The sequence below is a fragment of the Erythrolamprus reginae genome, chromosome 3 (genome assembly GCF_031021105.1).
Source record: "Erythrolamprus reginae isolate rEryReg1 chromosome 3, rEryReg1.hap1, whole genome shotgun sequence".
NCBI lineage: Eukaryota > Metazoa > Chordata > Lepidosauria > Squamata > Dipsadidae > Erythrolamprus > Erythrolamprus reginae.
In genome coordinates this window covers 79,116,560-79,138,235 of record NC_091952.1, presented here as the reverse complement: position 1 = coordinate 79,138,235, position 21,676 = coordinate 79,116,560, and the positions used below count along the sequence as shown (strand labels likewise).

Here is a 21,676-nt window from a genome sequence, read left to right as displayed (position 1 = left end):
TATGCACTTAGTGAATGAATGAAATATTATCCACAGAAAGGAAGATATGTATACAAGTGTGGGAGAGAGAGAATTATTAAAGGCATATTGACATTCACTGCTTAAGCTACTGTTGCTGGCTTGACTTGCTGGCTTAAAACAATCTTGCTTAAGAAAATTCTTTATGAATTGGCATCAGCTTGCAAGGCACTCAGCTTGCATCCTATTGGACAATTCTTCTTCTTCCCTCTCATTTTTCTGTATTAAGAAAGCAATGGTCATTTTTAAAAGCTCTTGTAGGTAGGTTTTCTTGCACATACACATACTCAGGGCCGCCATCAGGAATTTTGGGGCCCCATACAGCCTAAGTGTCTGCCCCCCCCGCGCCATTTTAAAACTACTTTTTTAAAGTTTTTAAGAAGATGTTAGATCAGAGGTCCCCAACCTTTTTTGCACCAGGGACCGGCTTTAAGCTAGACCAGTTTTCCATGGCCCGGTGGGGGGGGGGAGCTAGCTGTCAGCGGCGCCGTAAAAGGGGCGATCAAGAGAGGAATGGGTGAATGAATGGACGGAGGGTGGGAAGGAAGGAAGGAAAGAGGGAAGGGACAGGAACAGAAGAAGGGTGCAAAGGAAGCAAGGAAAGGTGTGAAAGGGGAGAGTAAGAGAGGAAGGAGTGAAAGAAGGGAATGAGGGAGGAAAGAAGTGAGGAAGGAAAAGGAAAGCAAGAAATGGAGGGAGGAAAGGAAGGAAGGAAAGAAAGAAAGAAGGGGGGAAGGGACAGGAACAGAGGAAGGAAGCAAGGAAACTTATGAAAGGGGAGAGTAAGGGAAGAAGGTAGGAAGGAGAAAGAAAAGAAGAAATAGAGGAAGGGAAGGTAAAAGAGAGAAAGAAAAAGAGCAAGAAAGAAAGCAAGAAAGAGAAAGAAAGAAAGAAAGAAAGAAAGAAAGAAAGAAAGGCAACTTCAAAGAAAGGCTCACTGAGCATCTCTCACTCTCTCTCTCTTTCTATCCCTCTTTCTTTCTTTCTTTCTCTTCCTTTCTCTCTCTCCTCTTCCTTTCTCTCTCTCCTCTTCCTTTATCTCCTCTCTCTCTCCCTCTCTCTTTCTCTCCCCCCTCTCTCCCCTTTCCCTCTCTCTTTCTCTCTCTCCCTCTCTTGCTATCTCTCCCCCCTTTCCCTCTCTCTTTCTCTCTCTCCCTCTCTTGCTATCTCTCCCCCCTCTCCCTCTCTCTTTCTCCCTCTCCCTATCTTTCTCTCTCTCTCCCCCTCTTTCTCTCTCTTCTTCTCACTTTCTCTTGTTTTCTTTCTGTCTCTTTTGCTTTCTCTCTCTCTCACTCTTTCTTGTTTTCTTTCTCACGCTCTTTCTCTCTCTTGTTCTCTCTCTTGCTATCTCTTTCTCCCCCCCTTTCTCTCACTCTCTCTTTCTCACTTTCTCTCTATCTTGCTGTCTGTTGCTATCACTCACTCTCGTTCTCCGTTCTTCTCAGCGGTGAGGCGCGCACGCCCTGCCCGCCTCACCTTTGCGAGAGCACTTTCGCCCCAGGCTCTCAGCAAGGGGGTTTGCAGGAGAGGTGGGGCCGGCGAAGATGATATTCAATGTCGGGGGCGCACAGGCGGTTGCACGCGCTCCCTATCTCCCTGCTAGCCCACTCGGAATATTCAAAATAAGAAAAGTCTTCGCCGGCAAAGGTTTTTCTTATTTTGAATACTCCGAGTGGGCTAGCAGGGAGATAGGGAGCGCGTGCAACCGCCCGTGCGCCCCCGACATTGAAGACCTCCGCTGAGAAAAGCCTTTGCCGGCATTTCCTCTCGGCGTCAAGGAGGTGCAGCGGCGGGCGGAGAGAGGGAAGGGGGGGCAGCGGCGTCCCTCCTGGCCTTGGCGGGCCGCCCGACCCTCCCCACCTCCTGCAAACGCGGCGGGCGGCGGGGGGAGAGCGAGGAGCCGGTTCCGGCGGGCGCGGGGCTTGGCTGGCTGGCGGGGGGAGCACCGCTGGTGGTGCGGAAAGGCCGAGGGGGCCCTGGCGCCGCGGACCGGCTGAAAACCCCCAACGGCCCGGTGCCGGTCCGCGGACCGGCGGTTGGGGACCTCTGTGTTAGATAATCATCTGAAAATAGCTGTAAATAAAACCCGATGTTCCCAGAATTAACTTTATTCATAAGATTATGATAGCAACAACTTGACCTTAGTTTTACTGGAACTATAGAATAATCATATAATAACCGCTGATGTTACAGGCCGTATAACTATATAAAGAAGGAACTGTGAGGATAACAGTTCAAAAGGGACGGGGGTGGTGTTTGTTATGTTGTGTTGTTTTGTTGCTTGTCTTATAAAATGCAAATACAAAATTTAAACAAACAAATAAGTATATTGTAAAATGATAGATTATGTACTATCTTATTTTTTTAATGTTTACATAATAACTACTTTAAAAAAAAATCATCTGTCTGAAGTAGTGTAGGATTCCTGTCTAAGCAGGGGGTTGGACTAGAAGACCTCCAAGGTGCCTTCCCACTGTTATTCTATTCTAATTATCCAGGGGGTTGTGTAGTTATCAGTGGTATTAAAATAGGAGCTGTTAAAAAAAAACCAAATACAATTTCATATTGCTTCACATCTCAATATCCTTTTCGATCTAGTTTTTACGCCCATCGGTGAACGCAGGTCTGAACGAGCCCGTGGTATCCAAGTTAATTTCAAAGTACACTGCTCAAAAAAAAGTGAAGGGAACACTTAAACAACACAATATAAACTCCAAGTTGTCAATCAGCGTTGCTTCCTAAGTGGACAGTTTGATTTCACAGAAGTTTGATTTACTTGGAGTTATATTGTGTTGTTTAAGTGTTTCCTTTATTTTTTTGAACAGTGTAGATCAGGGGTCCCCAAACTTTTTACACAGGGGGCCAGTTCACTGTCCCTCAGACTGTTGGAGGGCTGGACTATTAAAAAAACGTGTGAACAAATCCCTATGCACACTGCACATACCTTATTTAAAGTAAAAAACAAAATGGGAACAAATACAATATTTAATATTTATTCTTCCTCTTTCTTTCTCTCTCTCTCCCTTTCTCTCTGTCCTTCTGTCTTTCTAATTCTCTCTCTCTCTTTCTCTGTCCTCTCTTTCTCTTTCTTCCTTTCTTTCTTTCTTTCTCTCTTTCTTTCTTTCTCTCTCTTCTCTCTTTCTCTCACTCACTCTCTTTGTATTTCTCCCTCTTTCTCTCTCCCTCTCTCTGTCTCCTCCTTTCTCTCTCTCTCTCCCTTTCTATCTCTCTTCTTCCTTTCTCTCTCCCTCTCTATCTTTCCCTTTCTCTCCCCCCTCTCTTTCTTTCTCTCTCTCTTCTCTTTCTCTCACTCACTCTCTTTCTATCTCTCCCTCTTTCCCTCTACCTTTCTTTCTCTTTCTCTCTCTCCCTTTCTCTGTCCCTCTCTTTCTTTCTTTCTCTCTGTTCTTCTCTTTCTTTCTCTCTGTCCCTCTCTTTCTTTCTCTTTGTCCCTCTTTCTCTCTGTCCCTCTCTTTCTTTCTCTGTCCCTCTTTCTTTCTCTCTATCCCTCTTTTTCTTTCTCTCTGTCCCTCTCTTTCTTTCTCTCTGTCCCTCTTTCTTCCTCTCTGTCCCTCTCTTTCTTCCTCTCTGTCCATCTCTTTCTTTCTCTCTGTCCCTCTTTCTTTCTCTCTGTCCCTCTCTTTCTTTCTCTCTGTCCCTCTCTTTCTTTCTCTCTGTCCCTCTCTTTCTCTGTGTCCCTCTTTCTTTCTCTCTGTCCCTCTCTTTCTTTCTCTCTGTCCCTCTCTTTCTTTCTCTCTGTCCCTCTCTTTCTTTCTCTCTGTCCCTCTTTCTTTCTCTCTGTCCCTCTTTCTTTCTCTCTGTCCCTCTCTTTCTTTCTCTCTGTCCCTCTCTTTCTTTCTCTCTGTCTCTCTGTGGGTGGGTGTATGTGTGTGCGCGCACGCGCTCCCCGCTGGGCGGTCGCGGGGGTTGTTCCCGTTACTTTGTTGTTGTTATTGCCTTTTTTTTTAAAGCGAGAAAGAGTCGTGGAGACCTCAGGCGGAAGGAAAGCCGTCTCACCACCTTTAAATGGCAATTGCATGTCATCTGAGCATGCTCCTGAGTGGGCCGGCGAGGGATATAAAAAAGGCTGGGACGCAGCGCGGAGCTCTCAAGCGAAAGAGTCGCCGCGGTATGGGAGTCAGTGGGAGCGTTCAGGAGCCTCACGAAGCGCCACGGTCCTTTTCGGCGAACTCTGGACTTCCGTGTTTTTGTGATGCTGTGATTTTGCTGGGGCTCCTCTCACTGGGAAACCCCACCACCGGACTTCCATTGCCAGCGAAGCGCCCGTTTTTGCACTGCTGGGATTCCCCAGCAGCATCATAAAAACACGGAAGTCCGCAGGTGAGGTTTCCCATGGAGGGGAGTCTCAGGGGAATCCCAGCAGCGCAAAAACGGGCGCTTCGGCTGGCAAAAGGGGTGAGTTTTGGGCTTGTACGCATTAATCGCTTTTCCATTGATTCCTATTGGGTTTGTATCTCAAAATGTTTGTATGATGAGGGGTTTGAAAGACGAGGTATCACTGTACTTTGTTCTGTACAAAGTTGAATGTGCACAACAGCATGTGAAATTGATTGTCCTAAGTGGACAGTTTGATTTACTTAGAATTATATTGTGTTTTTAAATGTTCCTTTATTTTTTTTGAGCAGTGTATATTGTATTGTATTGTATTGTATTGCATCGCATTGCATTGCATTCCATTCCATTACATTGTATTATTACAATATTATAATACAATACAATATAATATAAATAATATAAATAACTTTAATCCAATTCACGCACAAGTCTTGAAATCCCCCGCCGTCAATGTAGATGTCAAGGTCGTCTTCAAACATGATGGACAAACATAAATAATGAAGAAAATCAAAGACCAGAAAGCTTGGAAGGAAAAGCAGCAATTAACCCCAAAAATGTGAATTTCAAACCAGCACCACTTAGATTACAAGGCAGAATTGGGCTGATAAATGTCTGGGTAAGGCAGAGGTTTAGAAGATACTAGAGCTACAAGAAGAATGGAGAGCGAATGCTAAGCATTGGCTCGGTTGAAAGGATGGTCCTCCCTCTGCAAAATGAACTTGCCTGAGGCTAGGTTGCAGCAAAGTTCTGTACAGTGTTCCTTCGCCAATTTGTGGTTCACCTTTCGTAGACTCGGTGCATCACGGGTTTTTATAAAATATTAATGGAAAAAATATATCACGGATTTTTGCTACTTCATGGGTTTTCTGCGGAACTCGCCCACCTGAGACGCTACTTGCCTACATGAGATTGTAAACAACACACAATTGGTTGATTGATGGAGAAGTGACCAACCAGAGAGTGCTACTTTGTATCCCAGAGCCTAATTGGCTCAGTACAGTAGTGCATTGTTTACTTTTCGTCTGTGTGCAGCTTCCCCATCTCTGAGTCTGCTCCTACACTCAGCCATTTCATGTGGAGCATCGTTTAATCGCATAAGTTTAGGAATTCAAAACATTTCTCAGTAAGTGTAAAGGTACAATACATGCGCAGAACAGTGTGGGAATGGTTATTAAGGGAAGGGGAAAGGTTTATGTAGTGTAAAAGTGTGTGGGGGGGGTATAAAGCCTTAAAATAGTGTATAAATACTTAAATATATATAGTGTCCCTACTTTGCGGATTTTCTTTTATTGCGGGTGGTTCTGGAACGTAACACCCATGGTAAATGAGGGAACACTTTACTTCAAATGGATAGGAGAACCGCAGCCAACATATGGAGGAAACATGTATTTTAAAACATTGAAATTGCTTTCAGAAAGTTTGCAGGATCAATAGAGGATAATGTCTATTCCTGACCACAAGGTAAGAAACACGGAATGTAAACAGTGATTCAGTAGTTGTGCTTTGGATATGTTTTTTTCCTCCAGCTTGTCCTCTGTTCACTTGATTTATTTTATTTTAAATATTTATGAACTCTATCTGTCTAGAAGACGGATACAAATGGTATTTAGAAATATTTTCTTTCATTCTGCTTTTTATAACTATGCTGCGACATTATTAAAAATAAATTTAAGTTGCAAGTGCATTCTTTTAATCTGTTATATTTCATTAATAAACATTTAAACATATTTTTAAATGTTCATTTCCTACTTTCATCAATTACAAAATTTCCCATATGTGTCATATAAGGAGACAGCAAGAAAAGGAGGCAGCAAGATTTAAGCCAATATATACCGAAGGTTAAGAGAGAATAGATTGGATATTCTTTTTTGTAAACTGTATTTAAGAAGAGATATGCTTAAGCTGGTTTGAAGGTTTATGATGTTGTAAACATATTTTTTATGGTAGAGGAAAAGATAAAAACTTTTTAGAAAAAAATAAGTTGCAAATATATCCTTTTAACAAGTTACATTTCATTAATAAACATTTAAACATATTTTAAAATGCTCATTTTCTATTTTCATCAATTACAAAATTTTCCCTATGTTTCATAGAAAGATCATTTTGAATAATGTGAATTTGAATAATGCTATAATAATGTGAATTTGGATAATGTAAGATAATGTAATATAAGGGGTTTCTTAGTTGTTTAGTATTGGATTGTTACATGCTGTTTTTTATTACTGTTGTTAGCCGCCCCGAGTGTGCGGAGAGGGGCGGCATACAAACCAAATAAATAAATAAATGAATGAATGAATGAATGAATGAATGAATAAATGAATAAATAAATTGGATCATTTCATGGGATTCATTATCAGGATTAATCTAGACATACCTGTACCTATAACAGCAATATCTAAATGACATGTCAATCATATCAAGGCGCAAACAGCACCAGTATGTAATGATGTCATGACCTCTAGCATAAGCGTATAGATTGTGTCATTCGCGCCATACTATCGTCATCTCACCAATGTAAAACAATCTTCATTTTCTGCAGAGTAAAATGAAGCAAATGATACATCTGATGTATGAGTATGAGTGCTTGAGTATGTGTGTATGAGTGTGAGTGTATGGTTTTAAATGGGTTTTTAAATTATTAATATTGGACTTGTATTTGAATCTGTTTTTGTATTTTGTACTTCTATATGTTGTAAGCCTCCTCGGAGATGGGTGGCATATAAGTCCAATCAAAATAAGTAAGTAAGTAAGTAAGTAAGTAAGTAAGTAAGTAAGTAAGTAAGTAAGTAAGTAAGTAAGTAAGCAAGCAAGCAAGCAAGCAAGCAAATAAATAAATAAATAAATATTCCATAATTGATGCATTTTGTGTGACGGTGTAATGATGCACAGCGCATCATTGTGGCTTGTATGAGACAATTGTATTGTATTGTATTGTATTCATTTCATGCTTTCATCCAAAGTCAACTGCATAATAGTTGCTTTACTGTTCTATAATGGTAGAGCTATAAGAAAGTTGAATAACCTGTGCCAAAATATTAATAACTATAAATATTATAACCTGTGGGAAATATTAAGCTTAATGACAACCAATAAACTGTGAACTGAACCTTAGAGAATATACTTCAGCTAAAAATGGAGTAAAATCTGACTTTCTAACAATGTGCATTCAGTACTAACACATGAAATGTAATAAATGTTATAGAATAGAATAGAATTCTTTATTGGCCAAGTGTGATTGTACACACAAGGAATTTGTCTTTGTTGCATGTGCTTTCAGTGTTTCTCACAAAACCTGTCTGAATTCTGCTAGCTATTCTAAGATTAAAAAGCTGAAAATTTAATCAGGAGGGCAGCAATTATAAAACGTTTTTGTAATGTCTCCTTACATAAATTGTGCCAGAATAATCAATTGTTTAGCCTGAAGATGTTAGCTGAATTAGTTCAGAATTAATTACACTTACCAAATCTTTGCCAAAACTATTAACATTCAACTCAGTTAAAACCTACTATTTTTAGCTTGATGAAATTTCAGAATCTCAGAAGTTCTTAAGAGTTTTCCGGGGATGACATTTGAAGCATCACAGATGTTTAGAAATTCCCTGAATGTTCACTTACATTGCTTTGATTGTTCTTTCTTTCATAATTCCATAGTCTTCATCTAATATAACATATTGAGCATATCAATGAGAAAAGTTCACCTTATTGAATTTCTATCCATTCTCTCTTTTGGAACAAATAGTGTTTTCTAATCTTTATAACTTTTAAAATGTGCATCCAATGCATTTTGGTGTACCTGCAATTAAACATAAAAAAGCTCTCTCCTTCAAGCCAAGTTCTGCTCCTATTGACTTCATAGAGGCCACCATGTGGTTTTCTTGGCAGTGGTATGGAATTATTGTATGGGGTGCTTTTTTAAAAACTTCCTATTGAACTTATGGCACTAGGCATTCCCACTCCACTTAGCTTCTGAGCCTATATAAGGTCAGCCAGCATGTCTCAAACATTCCTAAAATTAAATGAGCATATAGGCATTCTTCCTTATGTACACATCATCCAAAATAAATATTTCATCATAGTGTAGTTAGATTTCCATGATGGCTCTTTATATTTAGGTCTATATGGGACTTCCCAACCTAGCCTGCATAACTTGTGTTTTCTGTCCTATGAGCTAAGCATCCCCTTTCAGGAGGTTGGCTTGGTGTGACCATCTAATTGGATAAGATTACATGAAACTGACATCTGTCATGGCCAATTATATTGTATGGTTGCCCGGATTGACTGAGTTATGGGGGTTTTTTTAATTGGAGTTTATAGTTACAGATTTTCCATATTTGACTTCTGTTTTATTGTATTTGTATTTTTATATTGTTGTAAGCCGCCCTGGGTCATTCGTGATTGGGCGGCTTAGAAGTCCAATTAAATAAATAATAAATAAATAAATAAATAAACAAACAAACACACACACACACACACATTAAGGTGACCAGATTTTAACATTGCTAAAGAGGGACACCATTGAAAGGGGGGGTGTTGGGGGGGCGTCTTGATAAAAAAATTGGTGTATCGTATTTTTCGGTGTATAAGACGCTCCTAGATTTTAGAGGAGGAAAACAAGGAAAAAGTATTCTGAACCAAATGGTGTAGTATTAAATAGGAATAGAATAGAATAGAATAGAATAGAATTCTCTACTGGCCAAGTGTGATTGGACACACAAGGAATTTGTTTTGGTGCATATGCTCTTGGGGGGGGACGTGAACGTGATGTTTTTAAAAAGCGGGACTTTTTAAAAACCCAGCGGGATGCAGGACAAATGGGCAAAAAGTGGGACTGTCCTGCAAAATTTGGGCCATCTGGTCACCTTAACATAGAGACTTACATAAATGAAGGACAACCAGACAATTCAATTCAAACCTTTATTATCAATGCACAACATGTATACAATGAGATTGGCTGAGCCTCCTTTAATACATCCCCCCCCCCCAGCATAAATACTGTATTATTCAGAGTGTAAGATGTATCTTAGTTTTTGGGGAGGAAAATAGGGGAGAAAATTTATCTACCAGGTATTCATCTGGCTAGCGTCCTTAGTCTGGTCAGCTTCAGCACATCATTTTATCCCCTGGTTAGGGCTGGAAAAAATCTTCTTCAGAGGGAATAGCAATGAAAAAATCCTGCAACTGGGAAGATCGTTAGCACCTTGTTAGGGCTAAAAAACACCTTTTTCGGAGGGAGTAGCAATGAAAACTGTGGCTGACTGATATAGCATAATGTTAGGATAGGATTTGATGTCTGTATTTCTGACATAAATGCCTTATACTCTTTTATTCCGTTAGCCAGGACAGGACTGTACGTAAAAAATCACATAAGATAAGCCTGAACTTCTGGTGAAATCTGCTTAGGAAGTGACTGGCCATAAAATGATTCAGTGGCTCTCCTCGAATAACAAGAATGTGTCAACAGGAAAAGAACTGTGTGATCCAAAGACGCAATTTGCATTCCCTAGAGTAAACAGGACGAAGGCTGTGATAAAAGACCTTTCTTTGTGGTAAATAGGAGATAGCTGTATTAACAACAATAGGTCCCAGGAAATTGGCCATGAAAGACATTTGTTCAGTAGAAACTAGTTACGTGCCATATGGAGATCGGAAGGACTCGGAAGTTGTGTCATGTTTCAGAGTTATGTTATTGGATGTTTGTATATCACTTGACATGTACATGTAATCAATCCCATTTGCATATGCCCCCCAATAAAAGGAGGTGCACAGCTCAATACTGTGTCATTTCACCCAGAGAGAAATGTGTCCAAGTTTTCTTTCTAGGATTCGCGTTCGTGAGTGACCCCCCATGGCTGGGGTAGCTCTAAGTCCCTCTGAAGACATCGTTCTCCTCAGGGACTTTGCAGCACCCTCAGAAAACAAGCCTGCAAACTGGAAAAGGCTGGGAAGATTGTTAGCCATAGTCTAATGGAGAGGGGCGGCATACAAATCTAAATAATAATAATAATAATAATAATAATAATAATAATAATAATAATAATAGATGATGATGATGATGATGATGATGATGATGATGATGATGAGAAAAAAGCTTCCAAAAAGCTACATTTGGAGTATAAGACATACCCAAATTTTCAGCCTCTTTTGGGGGCATGCATCTTATACTCTGAAAAGTATGGTACATCTCAATAACTCACAATGCAGCAATAATTCAGATTGCCACTGTCTTCCTGTGATGTATTTTCTAGGGTTTTTTTTCAGTCATCTATGCCCCATGGGTTTTGAGATTCAAATAGAGACTATTCTGTTATTTGGCTGCAGGCCTGGTACATATTGCTTTTCAACACCAAATTCTTTATTTATTGGCCAAATGTGATTGCACACACAAGGAATTTGTCTTTGGTGCATATGCTCTCGGTGTATATAAAAGAAAAAGATACATTTGTCAAGAATCATGAGGTACAACACTTAATGATTGTCAATCAAATTCTGGTTATTCCGGCATCACACTGTTGTCACAGTCTTTTCAAATCACTTTAAACTTAAGCTTCCTAGTTATTTTCTCTTTTGCTGATTTTGGAGTTCTGAAATCCCAATGAGCTTTTTTTCTCTCCAGTTGACCAGGTTCATAAAACCACACCCAGATGATTTACAAGTCTTGGCACTACAAAGAATCCGACGGCATTGGCTTTTTTTCTGCAGAAGAAAAGAAATAAAATCTAATATGCTTCCTGTAAGGATCTGCTAAACATTTTATGATCAAAATATTGCGATCCCAGTCTAGATTGTTTCAACCTTATAGAATGTGTTTCAATGTCAGAATAGCCTATTTGATTTTACCATAAATATTCTAATCTCAGAAATGCTAAAAATAAGGGGTTCAGGTCATTTCAACAGGTCACTTTTCCTAACCCCCGATTTTCAGTACATGTTGTATACTGATTCACCTGATTGTTAAAAAACAACAGCATTATCAACAATAGTAAACATAATAATGGAGTTTTTATAACAGAATGAAGTTGCGTAGCTACCAAATCATAATTCCTCCTCTATTAAGAATCTCTTTGAGAACTTCCTAGGTCAGTGAAATTACATCATTCATTTTGCAACAGCATGCTTTCTCTGGTGTTAATAATAATAATAATAATTATTATTATTATTAATAATAATAATAATAATAATAATAATAATAATAATAATTTATTAGATTTGTATGCCGCCCCTCTCCGAAGTCTCGGGGCAGCTCACAACAATAATAAAAACAATATTATAGTAGAACAAATCTAATATTAGAAAACATATAAAACCCTATCATTATTTAAAAAACCAAACAACACATTCATACCAAACATAAAACAAAATATAAAAGAGCCTGGGGGAAAGGTGTCTCAACTCCCCCATGTCTGGCGGTATAAGTGAGTCTTGAGTAGTTTACAAAAGACAAGGAGGGTGGGGGCAGTTCTAATCTCCGGGGGGAGTTGATTCCAGAGGGCCAGGGCCACCACAGAGAAGGCTCTTCCCCTGGGGCTCGCCAAACGACATTGTTTAGTCGACGGGACCCGGAGAAGGCCAACTCTGTGGGACCTTATCGGTCGCTGGGATTTGTGCGGTAGCAGGCAGTTCCGGAGGTACTCTGGTCCAATGCCATGTAGGGCTTTAAAGGTCATAACCAACACTTTGAATTGTGACCAGAAACTGATCGGCAGCCAATGTAAGCCACGGAGTGTTGTAGAAACGTGGGAGGATCTTGGAAGCCCCACAATGGCTCTCACGGCTGCTGACTAAAATAAGAAAGAGGAGGTGATTAATTGTAAACAAATTCTAAACTTCTAAGCCATAAAGACTGGAATTACTTAATTGTAGCGGCATTTCCATGTACTACTGTTCAGTGCTGAAATCCAATTTTTTTTTTTACTACTGGTTCTGTGGCCGTGTCTTGGTGGGCATGGTATAGCTTGGTGGGTGTAGCAGGGGAAGGATACTACAAAATCTCCATTTCTACCCACTCTGTAGCCAGCCAGAGGTGATATTTGCTGGTTCTCTGAATTACTCAAAATTTCTGCTACCAGTTTCCCAAACTACTCAACATTTCTGCTACTGGCTTTCCAGAATCCTGTTAGAACCTGCATTTCACCCTTGCTACTGTCTGCATTCCAGTGGCATAACCAAAACATATCGTCTTCTCATGCACATCAAAAATAAATAAAATAAAACCAAGCAGTCTCTTGCTTTGAGTTGCTAGTACCCAAGGAAGTAATTAGCATAATTCTTGTTAATTTCATTCCAGTAAGTCAAGGCAAGATCTTCTAGATTGGCTGAAGAATTTGGTTCAATGAGAAATAGCCCTCTCTCATGAGGTGCAGCGCTTTAATAATTTTTTTAAAAAAACAGTCATTATTTTGTTCAATTTTGATGATATCTGATCTGGCTGCTAGGTAATCAGACAATATACCAAATTAAGATGAGCTTGTAGCAGCACAGACTTTGTGAATGCCTCTTTGAACCGTATCTATGTCTTTCCAGCTTTCTGTTCCTGTAATATTTATACATCCAGAGCAGGGGTGGGTTCCTTCCAGTTCGGACCAGTTTGCCCGAACCGGTAATGATATGCTGGTGATGTCACTGTTCTACCACTTGAAAGAGGGTCCTCTCTCCCACCCCTGGGTTTATACTGATTTTTAGTCTTTATGAAACCCAGCTGATCAGTTCTTCAGCTGGAATTTGTGCTGATTTTTATATACTGAGCATGCGCCGAAGCAAAATTGCACATGGGAACGCACGAGCGCAAAACATGCACTTCTGTCATGATGTAGCCAACACCCTAGAGGACAGGCTCAAAATACAGAAACACTTAGACAGATTAACACTATGGGCCCACACTAACAACATGAAGTTCAACGTCGACAAGGGCAAAGTCCTTCACCTTGGTAAAAAAAACAACTAGACACACGTACAGCCTGGGAGAAACCCCACTTAACAGTAGTGACTGCGAAAGAGATCTTGGAGTCTTGGTGGATAATCAACTAAACATGAGCCAGCAATGTGCAGCAGCGGCCAAAAAAGCTAACACCATCCTAAGCTGTATCAACAGGGGGATACACTCCAAGACCAGGGAAGTATTAATACCACTCTACTACGCCCTGGTCAGACCACATCTGGAGTACTATATTCAGTTCTGGTCACCACACTTTAAAAGAGACACTGAAACTGTGGAGAAGGTGCAGAAAAGAGCAACCAAAATGATTAGGGGACTTGAAACCAAGACTTACAAAGAGAGAGTGCAGGAATTGGGCATGGATAGCCTAGAGAAAAGGAGGGCCAGAGGGGACATGATAGCTGTATTCAGGTATATGGGGGGTTGCCACAGAGAGGGGTTGGACTTGATGACCTGCATGGTCCCTTTCAATAAATGAATGAATGAATGAATGAATAAAGAAAGAAAGAAAGAAAGAAAGAAAGAAAGAAAGAAAGAAAGAAATGTTGAAGGTAAGTAGAACCCACCCCTGATCCAGAGGACTTCTATGGGAAATATTCTCAGCATTCTAAAGTGTAGGTTGTTATAAATCATTGCCAGGGAATGTGGAATGCCTGTCTTAGTAAATATTGACTGAGTATCCTACTTAATGTAAAGATTATTTACTCAGCTCTCTGTCCTGTTTAAGGTAAAGATCATTTACTCAATTCTCTGTTTCTCTAAGGTAAAAGTTAATTAAATACTCTTCTCTTTATCTAGGGCAATGTTTTTCAACCAGGGTTCCACGGAACCCAAGGGTTCCACAAGGGCCAGCCAGGGGTTCCGTGACTTAATAAGAAGGCAAGACAAGGCAAGGCAGGTCCCCCCTTCAATCCTGCCCACTCCTGCAGTTGGGTAGCCTCTTCCTCTGTCTTGTGTCTGGCAGATCAATCAGCAGCAGCAGCCGCCAAGCAGGAGGAAGAGTGGCAGTGACGGTGGCATTGGTGCCGACAGCAGCAGCAGTGTCTCTCTAGCCCTTCGCTGCAGCAGCGGGGCCAAAGCACAGGCTGCAGCAGCAGCAGGAGGAGGAAGAGGAGAAGGCGGGAGCAATTGCCTCTCCAGCAACTTCGATGTAGAGCTTCCCAGTCCAGGGCTGAGGTGCGCCAGGTGGCTCAAGGTTCTCTCCTGCTCCTCCTCACGCCTCCTTCCCACACCTGCATACATGCCACCACGCTTGGCCAAGTGGCCAATTCATTATCTCCCTTTTCCCTGTGCAGGGCACTGTAAGAGAGCACGCCCTACTACTCCCTTCACGCTCAGGGCCTGAGAGGGCAGGAGGAGCAGAAGACAGAGCAGAAGGCATGCACTCTGGGTTTGCCTTCACTCCAACCCTCCCACCGGCCCCTGTAGCCACCAAAAAATGGGGAAGGAAAGTGGGTGGAATGGAGCAAACGGCCTCCGCTTATTGCCCCGCTCAGGCCTGGCACTCCCGGCAAGGGTACGCAGCACAGCCCCCCCCCCTACTCTCTCTCTCTCTCCCACTCTCTGCTATTCCGCAGTCATGGACCCCCACGTGGTAGCAGCACTTGCTGATTCTGCCTCCATCCTCTAAGGCCGCATTACTATTACTATTAGTCTTCTCATCATTCCTATCACCGAGCTCCCACTTATGACTATGACTGTAACTTGTTGCTTGTATCCTTATGATTTATATTGATTGTTTCTTGATTGCTTATTTGACCCCTATGACAATCATTAAAGGTTGAAAAACACTGGTCTAGGGTAATTAAACATTCTTCTGTTTACACCTTGATATGATCTATCTCTTTGTTATATATTAACCATTTATCCATTGTAACTAAATTAATATTTTGTGCTTGTGTGCAAAAGAAATTTGCTATAAAAAATTTGCTATAAAAAATAAATGCAGGTCCGAGCAAAAAGAGGTCTCCGAACATAACCAGGGAGAAGAGATGTCTGAACATCATATTCAGAGAGAAGAGGTCTCTGAATGCAGAGGCTTCATACCCACAGAGATTTTCCTAACTTGGAACAGCTTTGCTCAGAAAAACCATGTCTTCGTGTCTATGATTCCTACACCAAATATAGTATCACTTGGACCCACTCAGTTGGAAACAGATGAGCAAAAATGACTGAGTTAATAGCTGTAAATATTATCCAGGATGACTTTGAGCTGGTTATTTTTGAGGCACTAAAACAAAATCATCTTAAAATCATCCTCGATAACATCACTACTTGTAATCTAAACTCTTGCCTTTCTTATTGATGAAAGCCTCCTGGGAGGTGAGTTGGCTCTTCTATGATATGTGGACTTCAACTCCCAGAATCCCTGAGGTAGTATGATTGGTTCAGGAATTTTGGGTGTTGAAGTCCACAAGTCATAGAAAAGCCAATTTTGCCTACCCCCATAAAAAAGGCAGTAGAACAAATACATACTTGAGCGTATGGATATTGTCATCTGCCTTAAAGGAGGCAGTGATGGCTCCCTTTGTCAAGGAACTATTGTTTGACCCAAGAACACTGGATTATTATCAACTTTCAAAGTCCCATTTGAATTTATAGAGGGGGAAATGGCAGACTGTTTAACATCAATGTGAAACCAATGGAAATTGATATTTATCAACATAGGAATAGAGATCGGGTTTAATTATAGTAGGAATTCTTGAGTCCACTATTGTCATTTTAGATCCAAATGTTTTTTGTCAGAATTACCATCTTTGGGCTCCAAAAGTTGGTTTGGCACTGGAGAGACCAGAGGAAGTTGTACTCAGAGAAGGGCAGCATACAAGTCTAAATAATAATAATAATAATAATAATAATAATAATAATAATAATAATAATAATAATAAATATTTTGCTGCTATCCAGTGGTCATCCAGATTTTTGTCTTCCCAGTGAGGTATTCTATGGAAACTACTGCCCTATGTGTTTTTCAAAGATAGGGATACTCTAAGTCACTCTTTCTCAATTTGGGGGGTTGGAGTCCTTAGAATTGCAGTCAACTTGCAGATTTTCACTAATTTGGAGGAAAACTGATTAGAAAAGATTGGCATAAACATTGAAGTTCATGTTCATCATTAACATATTTAATCTGCCACATGTTTTACATGGGAATACCATTGATCCAAAAGTTGCAACTGATGCAGCAATTAAGATATTTTGTAGAGCGTCTGGTTCTTCACATATTACACATAGCTGAGGAAATAATGCTACGGGTACTGAAATATATTGCTAACTACTGCTACTCAGATATATTCCTAAGCATCCATAAGGCAAATGACACCTCTTTTTAATCAGGATTTATAGCAGTGCTTATAGCCATATTCAAGAATATGTGTATAGTTTTGAGATATATAAATCCTGATCCAGAAAGCAGTACTGTACTAAAAATGCTTAAATAAATACAGCTTTGTTATCTCTAAAAAGGGATGTTAGGAATAGTATTCCAATAGAGAACAGAAATCACCATTATTATTATTTTTCTTACTTTGGTGATATAAGGTGCCCTGAATCATCAGGGAGTTAGGTGGCTTTTAAATTTAGTAAATGAACGTCAGAAAGAAAATCGAACACCTCATTCCAATCTTTTCAACCTATCCTTCTGATTTCAGTTCCCAATTTTATTTTAATGATTTCCTCTTTGATTCGATTTGTCACCTCCCAACTCTGAACCAACCCCAACTATTCAATCTTGCTTATACTCTCCGCTCAAAATACAGGAGTCCATCAGTTTTATTCCCAAGTAAGTTTGGTGTAGCAGTTCATTTAAACAAAGTAAATACAGATAAATGAGGACAGTAGGATAGGGATGGTAGGCACACAGGTGCACTTATACATGCCCCTTACAGACCTCTTAGGAATGGGGTGAGGTCAACAGTAGACAGCCGAAGGTTAAAGTTTTGGGGGTTTGGGGAAGAAACCACAGAGTCAAGTAGAGCATTCCAAGCATTGATCACTCTGTTGCTGAAGTTGTATTTTCTGCAGCCGAGTTTCGAGCAGTTTACATTGATTGATTGATTGATTGATTGATTGATTGATTGATTTTGTCCATTACACAATGAAGGTTATAGTGGATATACTCATTGTAAAATACATAATGAAGGTTATAGAGGATATACTCGTAGTAAAATATATCTAAGAAATAATAGAAGATACAGGAGTAAAATATATCAATGAAAGAATTGAAGAAGAGATATAGGAATAGAAGAAAGATATATGAGATATAGGGGAGCAATAGGACAGGGGACGGAAAGCACTCTGGTGCACTTATGCACGCCCCTTACTGACCTCTTAGGAATCTGGAGAGGTCAACCGTGGATAGTCTAAGGGTAAAGTGTTGGGAGTTTAGGGATGACACTACAGAGTCCGGTAATGAGTTCCATGCTTCGACAACTCGGTTACTGAAGTCGTATTTTTTATAGTAAAGTTTGGAGTGTTTAATATTAAGTTTAAATTTGTTGTATGCTCTTGTGTTGTTCTGATTGAAGCTGAAGTAGTCACCAACAGGCAGGTCGTTGCAGCATATAATCTTGTGGGCAATACTTAGATTATGCTTAAGGCATCTTAGTTCTAAGCTTTCTAGACCCAGGATTGAAAGTCTAGTCTTGTAGAGTATTCTGTTTCGACTAGAGAAGTGAAGGGCTCTTCTGGTGAAATATCATTGAACATTTTCAAGGGTATTATTGTCCAAGATGCAATATGGGTTCCAAATTGAGTTTTAATCTATTGTGTGCTCATGTATTGTTGTGGTTGAAGCTGAAGAAATCATTGACAGGTAGGACATTGTGATAGATGATTTTATGAACTACATTTAGGTCGGATTGAAGGTGATGAAGTTCTAGGCTATCTAAGCCCAAACTTCCATGTGGGATAAGGTATTCTGTTGCGAGCAGAGGAGTGGAGAACTCTTCTTGTGAAATATTTTTGGACTCTCTCGATTGTATTGACATCCCTTATTTTTAATTTTTAATTTTTAAAAAATTAAAAAATATATCCCTTATGACATCTGAACACCACCAGATTTAGGAAGATGATTTACAGAAATTTTACTTAGTGCCTTGAGCCTACATTGAATTTGAATCTATTGTGCTCGTTTGTTGTTGCGGTTGAAGGTGAAGTAGTCGTTGTAGCAGATTTATGAGCTATGCTTTCATTCATTGACAGACATTGCATTTTGCGAACTACGTTTAGACCAGATCGAAGGCGACGTAGCTCTCGAAGCTATCTGAAGCCCAGAAGATGGAACCACTTCTCCGAGGACAGATGAGTCGTAGCAATTCACGGCGTCCGTGCAGCCGCCCTCTCTTTTTAATAAGGCTTTCTTATTCACCCTCTCTTTAAACCTCTCGTAGTAGTGCAAGAGTCATCAATCTACCTCGATCCCCCTATCTGTCACATTCCAACACAGGCCGCCTCGGCGGGTTTCCATGACAACCAGATTCCTTTCCCAGCGTTCTTGGCTTACGTTCCAATTCAAGTTCAGGCCGCCGCCGCCGCAACTCAGGCCTCCCTCCTCACGTGACCCGGGTCTCCGCGGCTTCAGTCGCCGCTTCCGGGTGGGTGTGGGCCTTTACTCTCGCCCGGCCCCGAGGCGTTGAAAGGGGAAGCGAGTGGGGGGAGGAGGAAAAGAAGGAGGTTCCCCTCAACATGGCGGCGCGCAGAGCGGGTGGCGGCAACGGGTAAACGCCGCGACCGGGAGCAACAGCGCTTGAACCCCAAGCCGAAAGGAAGACGCCGCCATGGAAAGCGAGGAAGAGCAGCACATGACCACGCTGCTCTGCATGGGGTTTCCCGATGCAGCCGCCATCCGAAGGGCCCTCCGCTTGGCCAAGAACGACATCAACGAGGCCGTGGCATTGCTCACCAACGAGCGGCCCGGGCTGCACTATGAGCCCATGGACAGCGGAGGCGGAGGAGGCGGTGGTGGAGGAGGAGGCGAGAACAGCGGACCGGGAGGCCCTCAGCAAAGCGGCGGCTCGCGCGGCGGAGGGGACGGCGACGGCGGCAGCAGCAGCGGCGGCGGTAACGGCGGGGGCGGCACCACCGGCTTCGACCCACCCCCAGCCTACCATGAGGTGGTGGAAAACGAGGTAAGGGGGGGTCGCTTGGAGTATGGGGGGGGGAAGCAAACGGTGTAGCGAGCCGAGTAGCCGGTCAGATCTATTCCGGAACGATTCGGTGACAAGCGTCCAGGCGCGGCCCTCCCGCCGGGGTGTCCTGTGTGGGCCGCTCGGCTTTTACCGTTTTCTCTCTCTCTCTCTCTCTCTCGCAAAGCTTGGAAACGAGGCATATACACTGCTCAAAAAAAAAAATAAAGGGAACGCTTAAACAACACAATATAACTCGAAGTAAATCAAACTTCTGTGAAAATCAAAATGTCCCCTTAGGAAGCAACACTGATTGTCAATCAATTTCACCTGCTGCTGCCAGCACATTCAACTTTGTACAGAACAAAGTATTCAATGAGAATATTTCATTCATTCAGATCCAAGATGTGTTATTTGTGTGTTCTCTTTATTATTATTTTTTGAGCAGTATATAAAAGCATCGCTGGGGGATCCCTTCTTGAGAATCCTCGGTTTTTCCACCAATAGAGAGACGTGAGGGACCTGGGAGGTCTTGTAGTCCGACCCCCTCCTTTAGTAGCTGTAGTTCAGCAATTCAAATTTCACCACCAGCCCTTCGGAGGTGGGTAAAATGAGGACCCAGATATAGGCTGACTCTGTAAAACTGCTTAGAGGGGCTGTAAAAGCATTATGAAGCAGTATATAAGTCTAAATGCTCTTGCTATTATGTCAGGCAGGTGGCTGTCCACCAGTCTTTTCTTTAAAATCTCTTTTTTCTCTCTCTGGGGGCTTCCCCCTTGTTTTTTTCCTCCTCACTCCATTCATGGGATTCAAAAATATTCCAATTTTGGGGTCTTTTTGAATACCAGACATGGGCGGGAAGGTGGGAGAGAGGTTCCTTTTCCCAATTCCTGCGGGACACGTTTGGGCCTGTCAGAGGATTAGAGAGAGTATGAAACCTCTTGCTTGATTGCTAGCCTTGTGCATGTTGTCCTTGTTTGGCACGGAAAGCCTTTGTAGCCTCAAGCCTAGGAAAAGAGGCTTACCGTGCAAAGTCCTGTTTGGGCTGTAATAGTGAAAGTTGATGAGTTGTTACTTCTCTTTGTCACTCAGTTGGTGCAGACTGAACCGCTAAAAAAAAAAAGATACTGATGTTTTATGTTGTGTTTCTTTGCTGTTTAACCAAGACGCTTCCCTCCAATCCTACACCCTATTAGTAATTTCAATGGCTTTGTTTCCATGCTGTAATAATAACTTTAATTATACAGTCCCCTTTTTTAAAGTGGCTGGATTTTTGGGTTACAAATGGGAGATAAGGGCAGAAGGAATTGCAGGCCCCCATGGAACTGAGCTCATTAAAAAAAAAACCAAGCTTGGTTATTCTGGCCTGTGAGATAAATACGATGACACCTGTAATTGTAGGTCTGTATTGATACCAGCAAAACTAATGAAAATGAACTTGTGAGATTTCAGATTTCTGTCTGAAAGAACCTCAGGTGGTACAAAAATATGAATATGAGGAAGAAACCTGAGGGCTCCCCATATTAAGTTAGATGTGACCAAGAAACATGTTTAGATGAGATTATAAATTTGTGAATTAGCCTTTAATAAATGCTTTAAATACCTAGAATCCTAGAACAGCAAAAACAAAAATGTACTATTTGGCCTGACGTCATATTTCTCCCTTCAATCTTTTTTGCCTGACTATAATTATTGGAATTTTGTTTAGAAAAAGCCAGATTGTCTCGTGTTTTTAGAAATATATGGTCAGTCATTACTGCTTTGTCCGAAGGGTAGTATGTATCATCTGATGCCTTCAGGATTAGCCTACTGTTTCATTTAGTTTACAGTCTCCATCTTTTCAATGACTCATCATCCAAAAAATACAACTTGGTTGTCTTCGGCATAGTTTTGTCCCCAAAACTTAAAGTGAATCTGGATTTTTACATTACAGTTGCAAATCATTAGGGTCATTACCACAAAATTATTTCACTTGACAGCCTCCACCTCTGCTCTCCCAAGTATGGTGATTAAATAAAATACAGTCCTGCAGCAACTGGGTAGGGTGTGATGGGGAGAGATGTACTTATAATCAGTTATAAGTGTGAATTATTGTGGGGTGCTGCCGTGACTGTTAATTTGAAGCCAAATTGCAAGTAGCTTTTGGGATTGGTCTGTTGCAAATTTGTCCACTAAGCAACTGGTCGTAAGTCAAGTACTACCTGTAATCTTCCACCCATAAACAGTGGAACATAAAATAGTATTT

General features: G+C 41.1%; 1 protein-coding gene across 3 annotated transcripts in view; it reads left to right on the top strand.

Annotated features, from left to right (window-relative positions):
• The first annotated feature begins 18,957 nt into the window (after window positions 1-18,957).
• USP24 (ubiquitin specific peptidase 24) overlaps window positions 18,958-21,676 on the top strand; it is an 85,791-nt gene continuing 83,072 nt past the window's right edge. For 2 of the 3 annotated variants that reach the window (XM_070745940.1, XM_070745942.1), the window contains exon 1: window positions 18,997-19,434. In XM_070745940.1, coding sequence (XP_070602041.1) covers window positions 19,084-19,434 — 351 coding nt within the window. In that variant the 5' untranslated portion in view covers window positions 18,997-19,083. Of the gene's footprint in view, window positions 19,435-21,676 lie in introns of all 3 variants that reach the window. The other variant, XM_070745941.1, reaches the window with a different exon arrangement.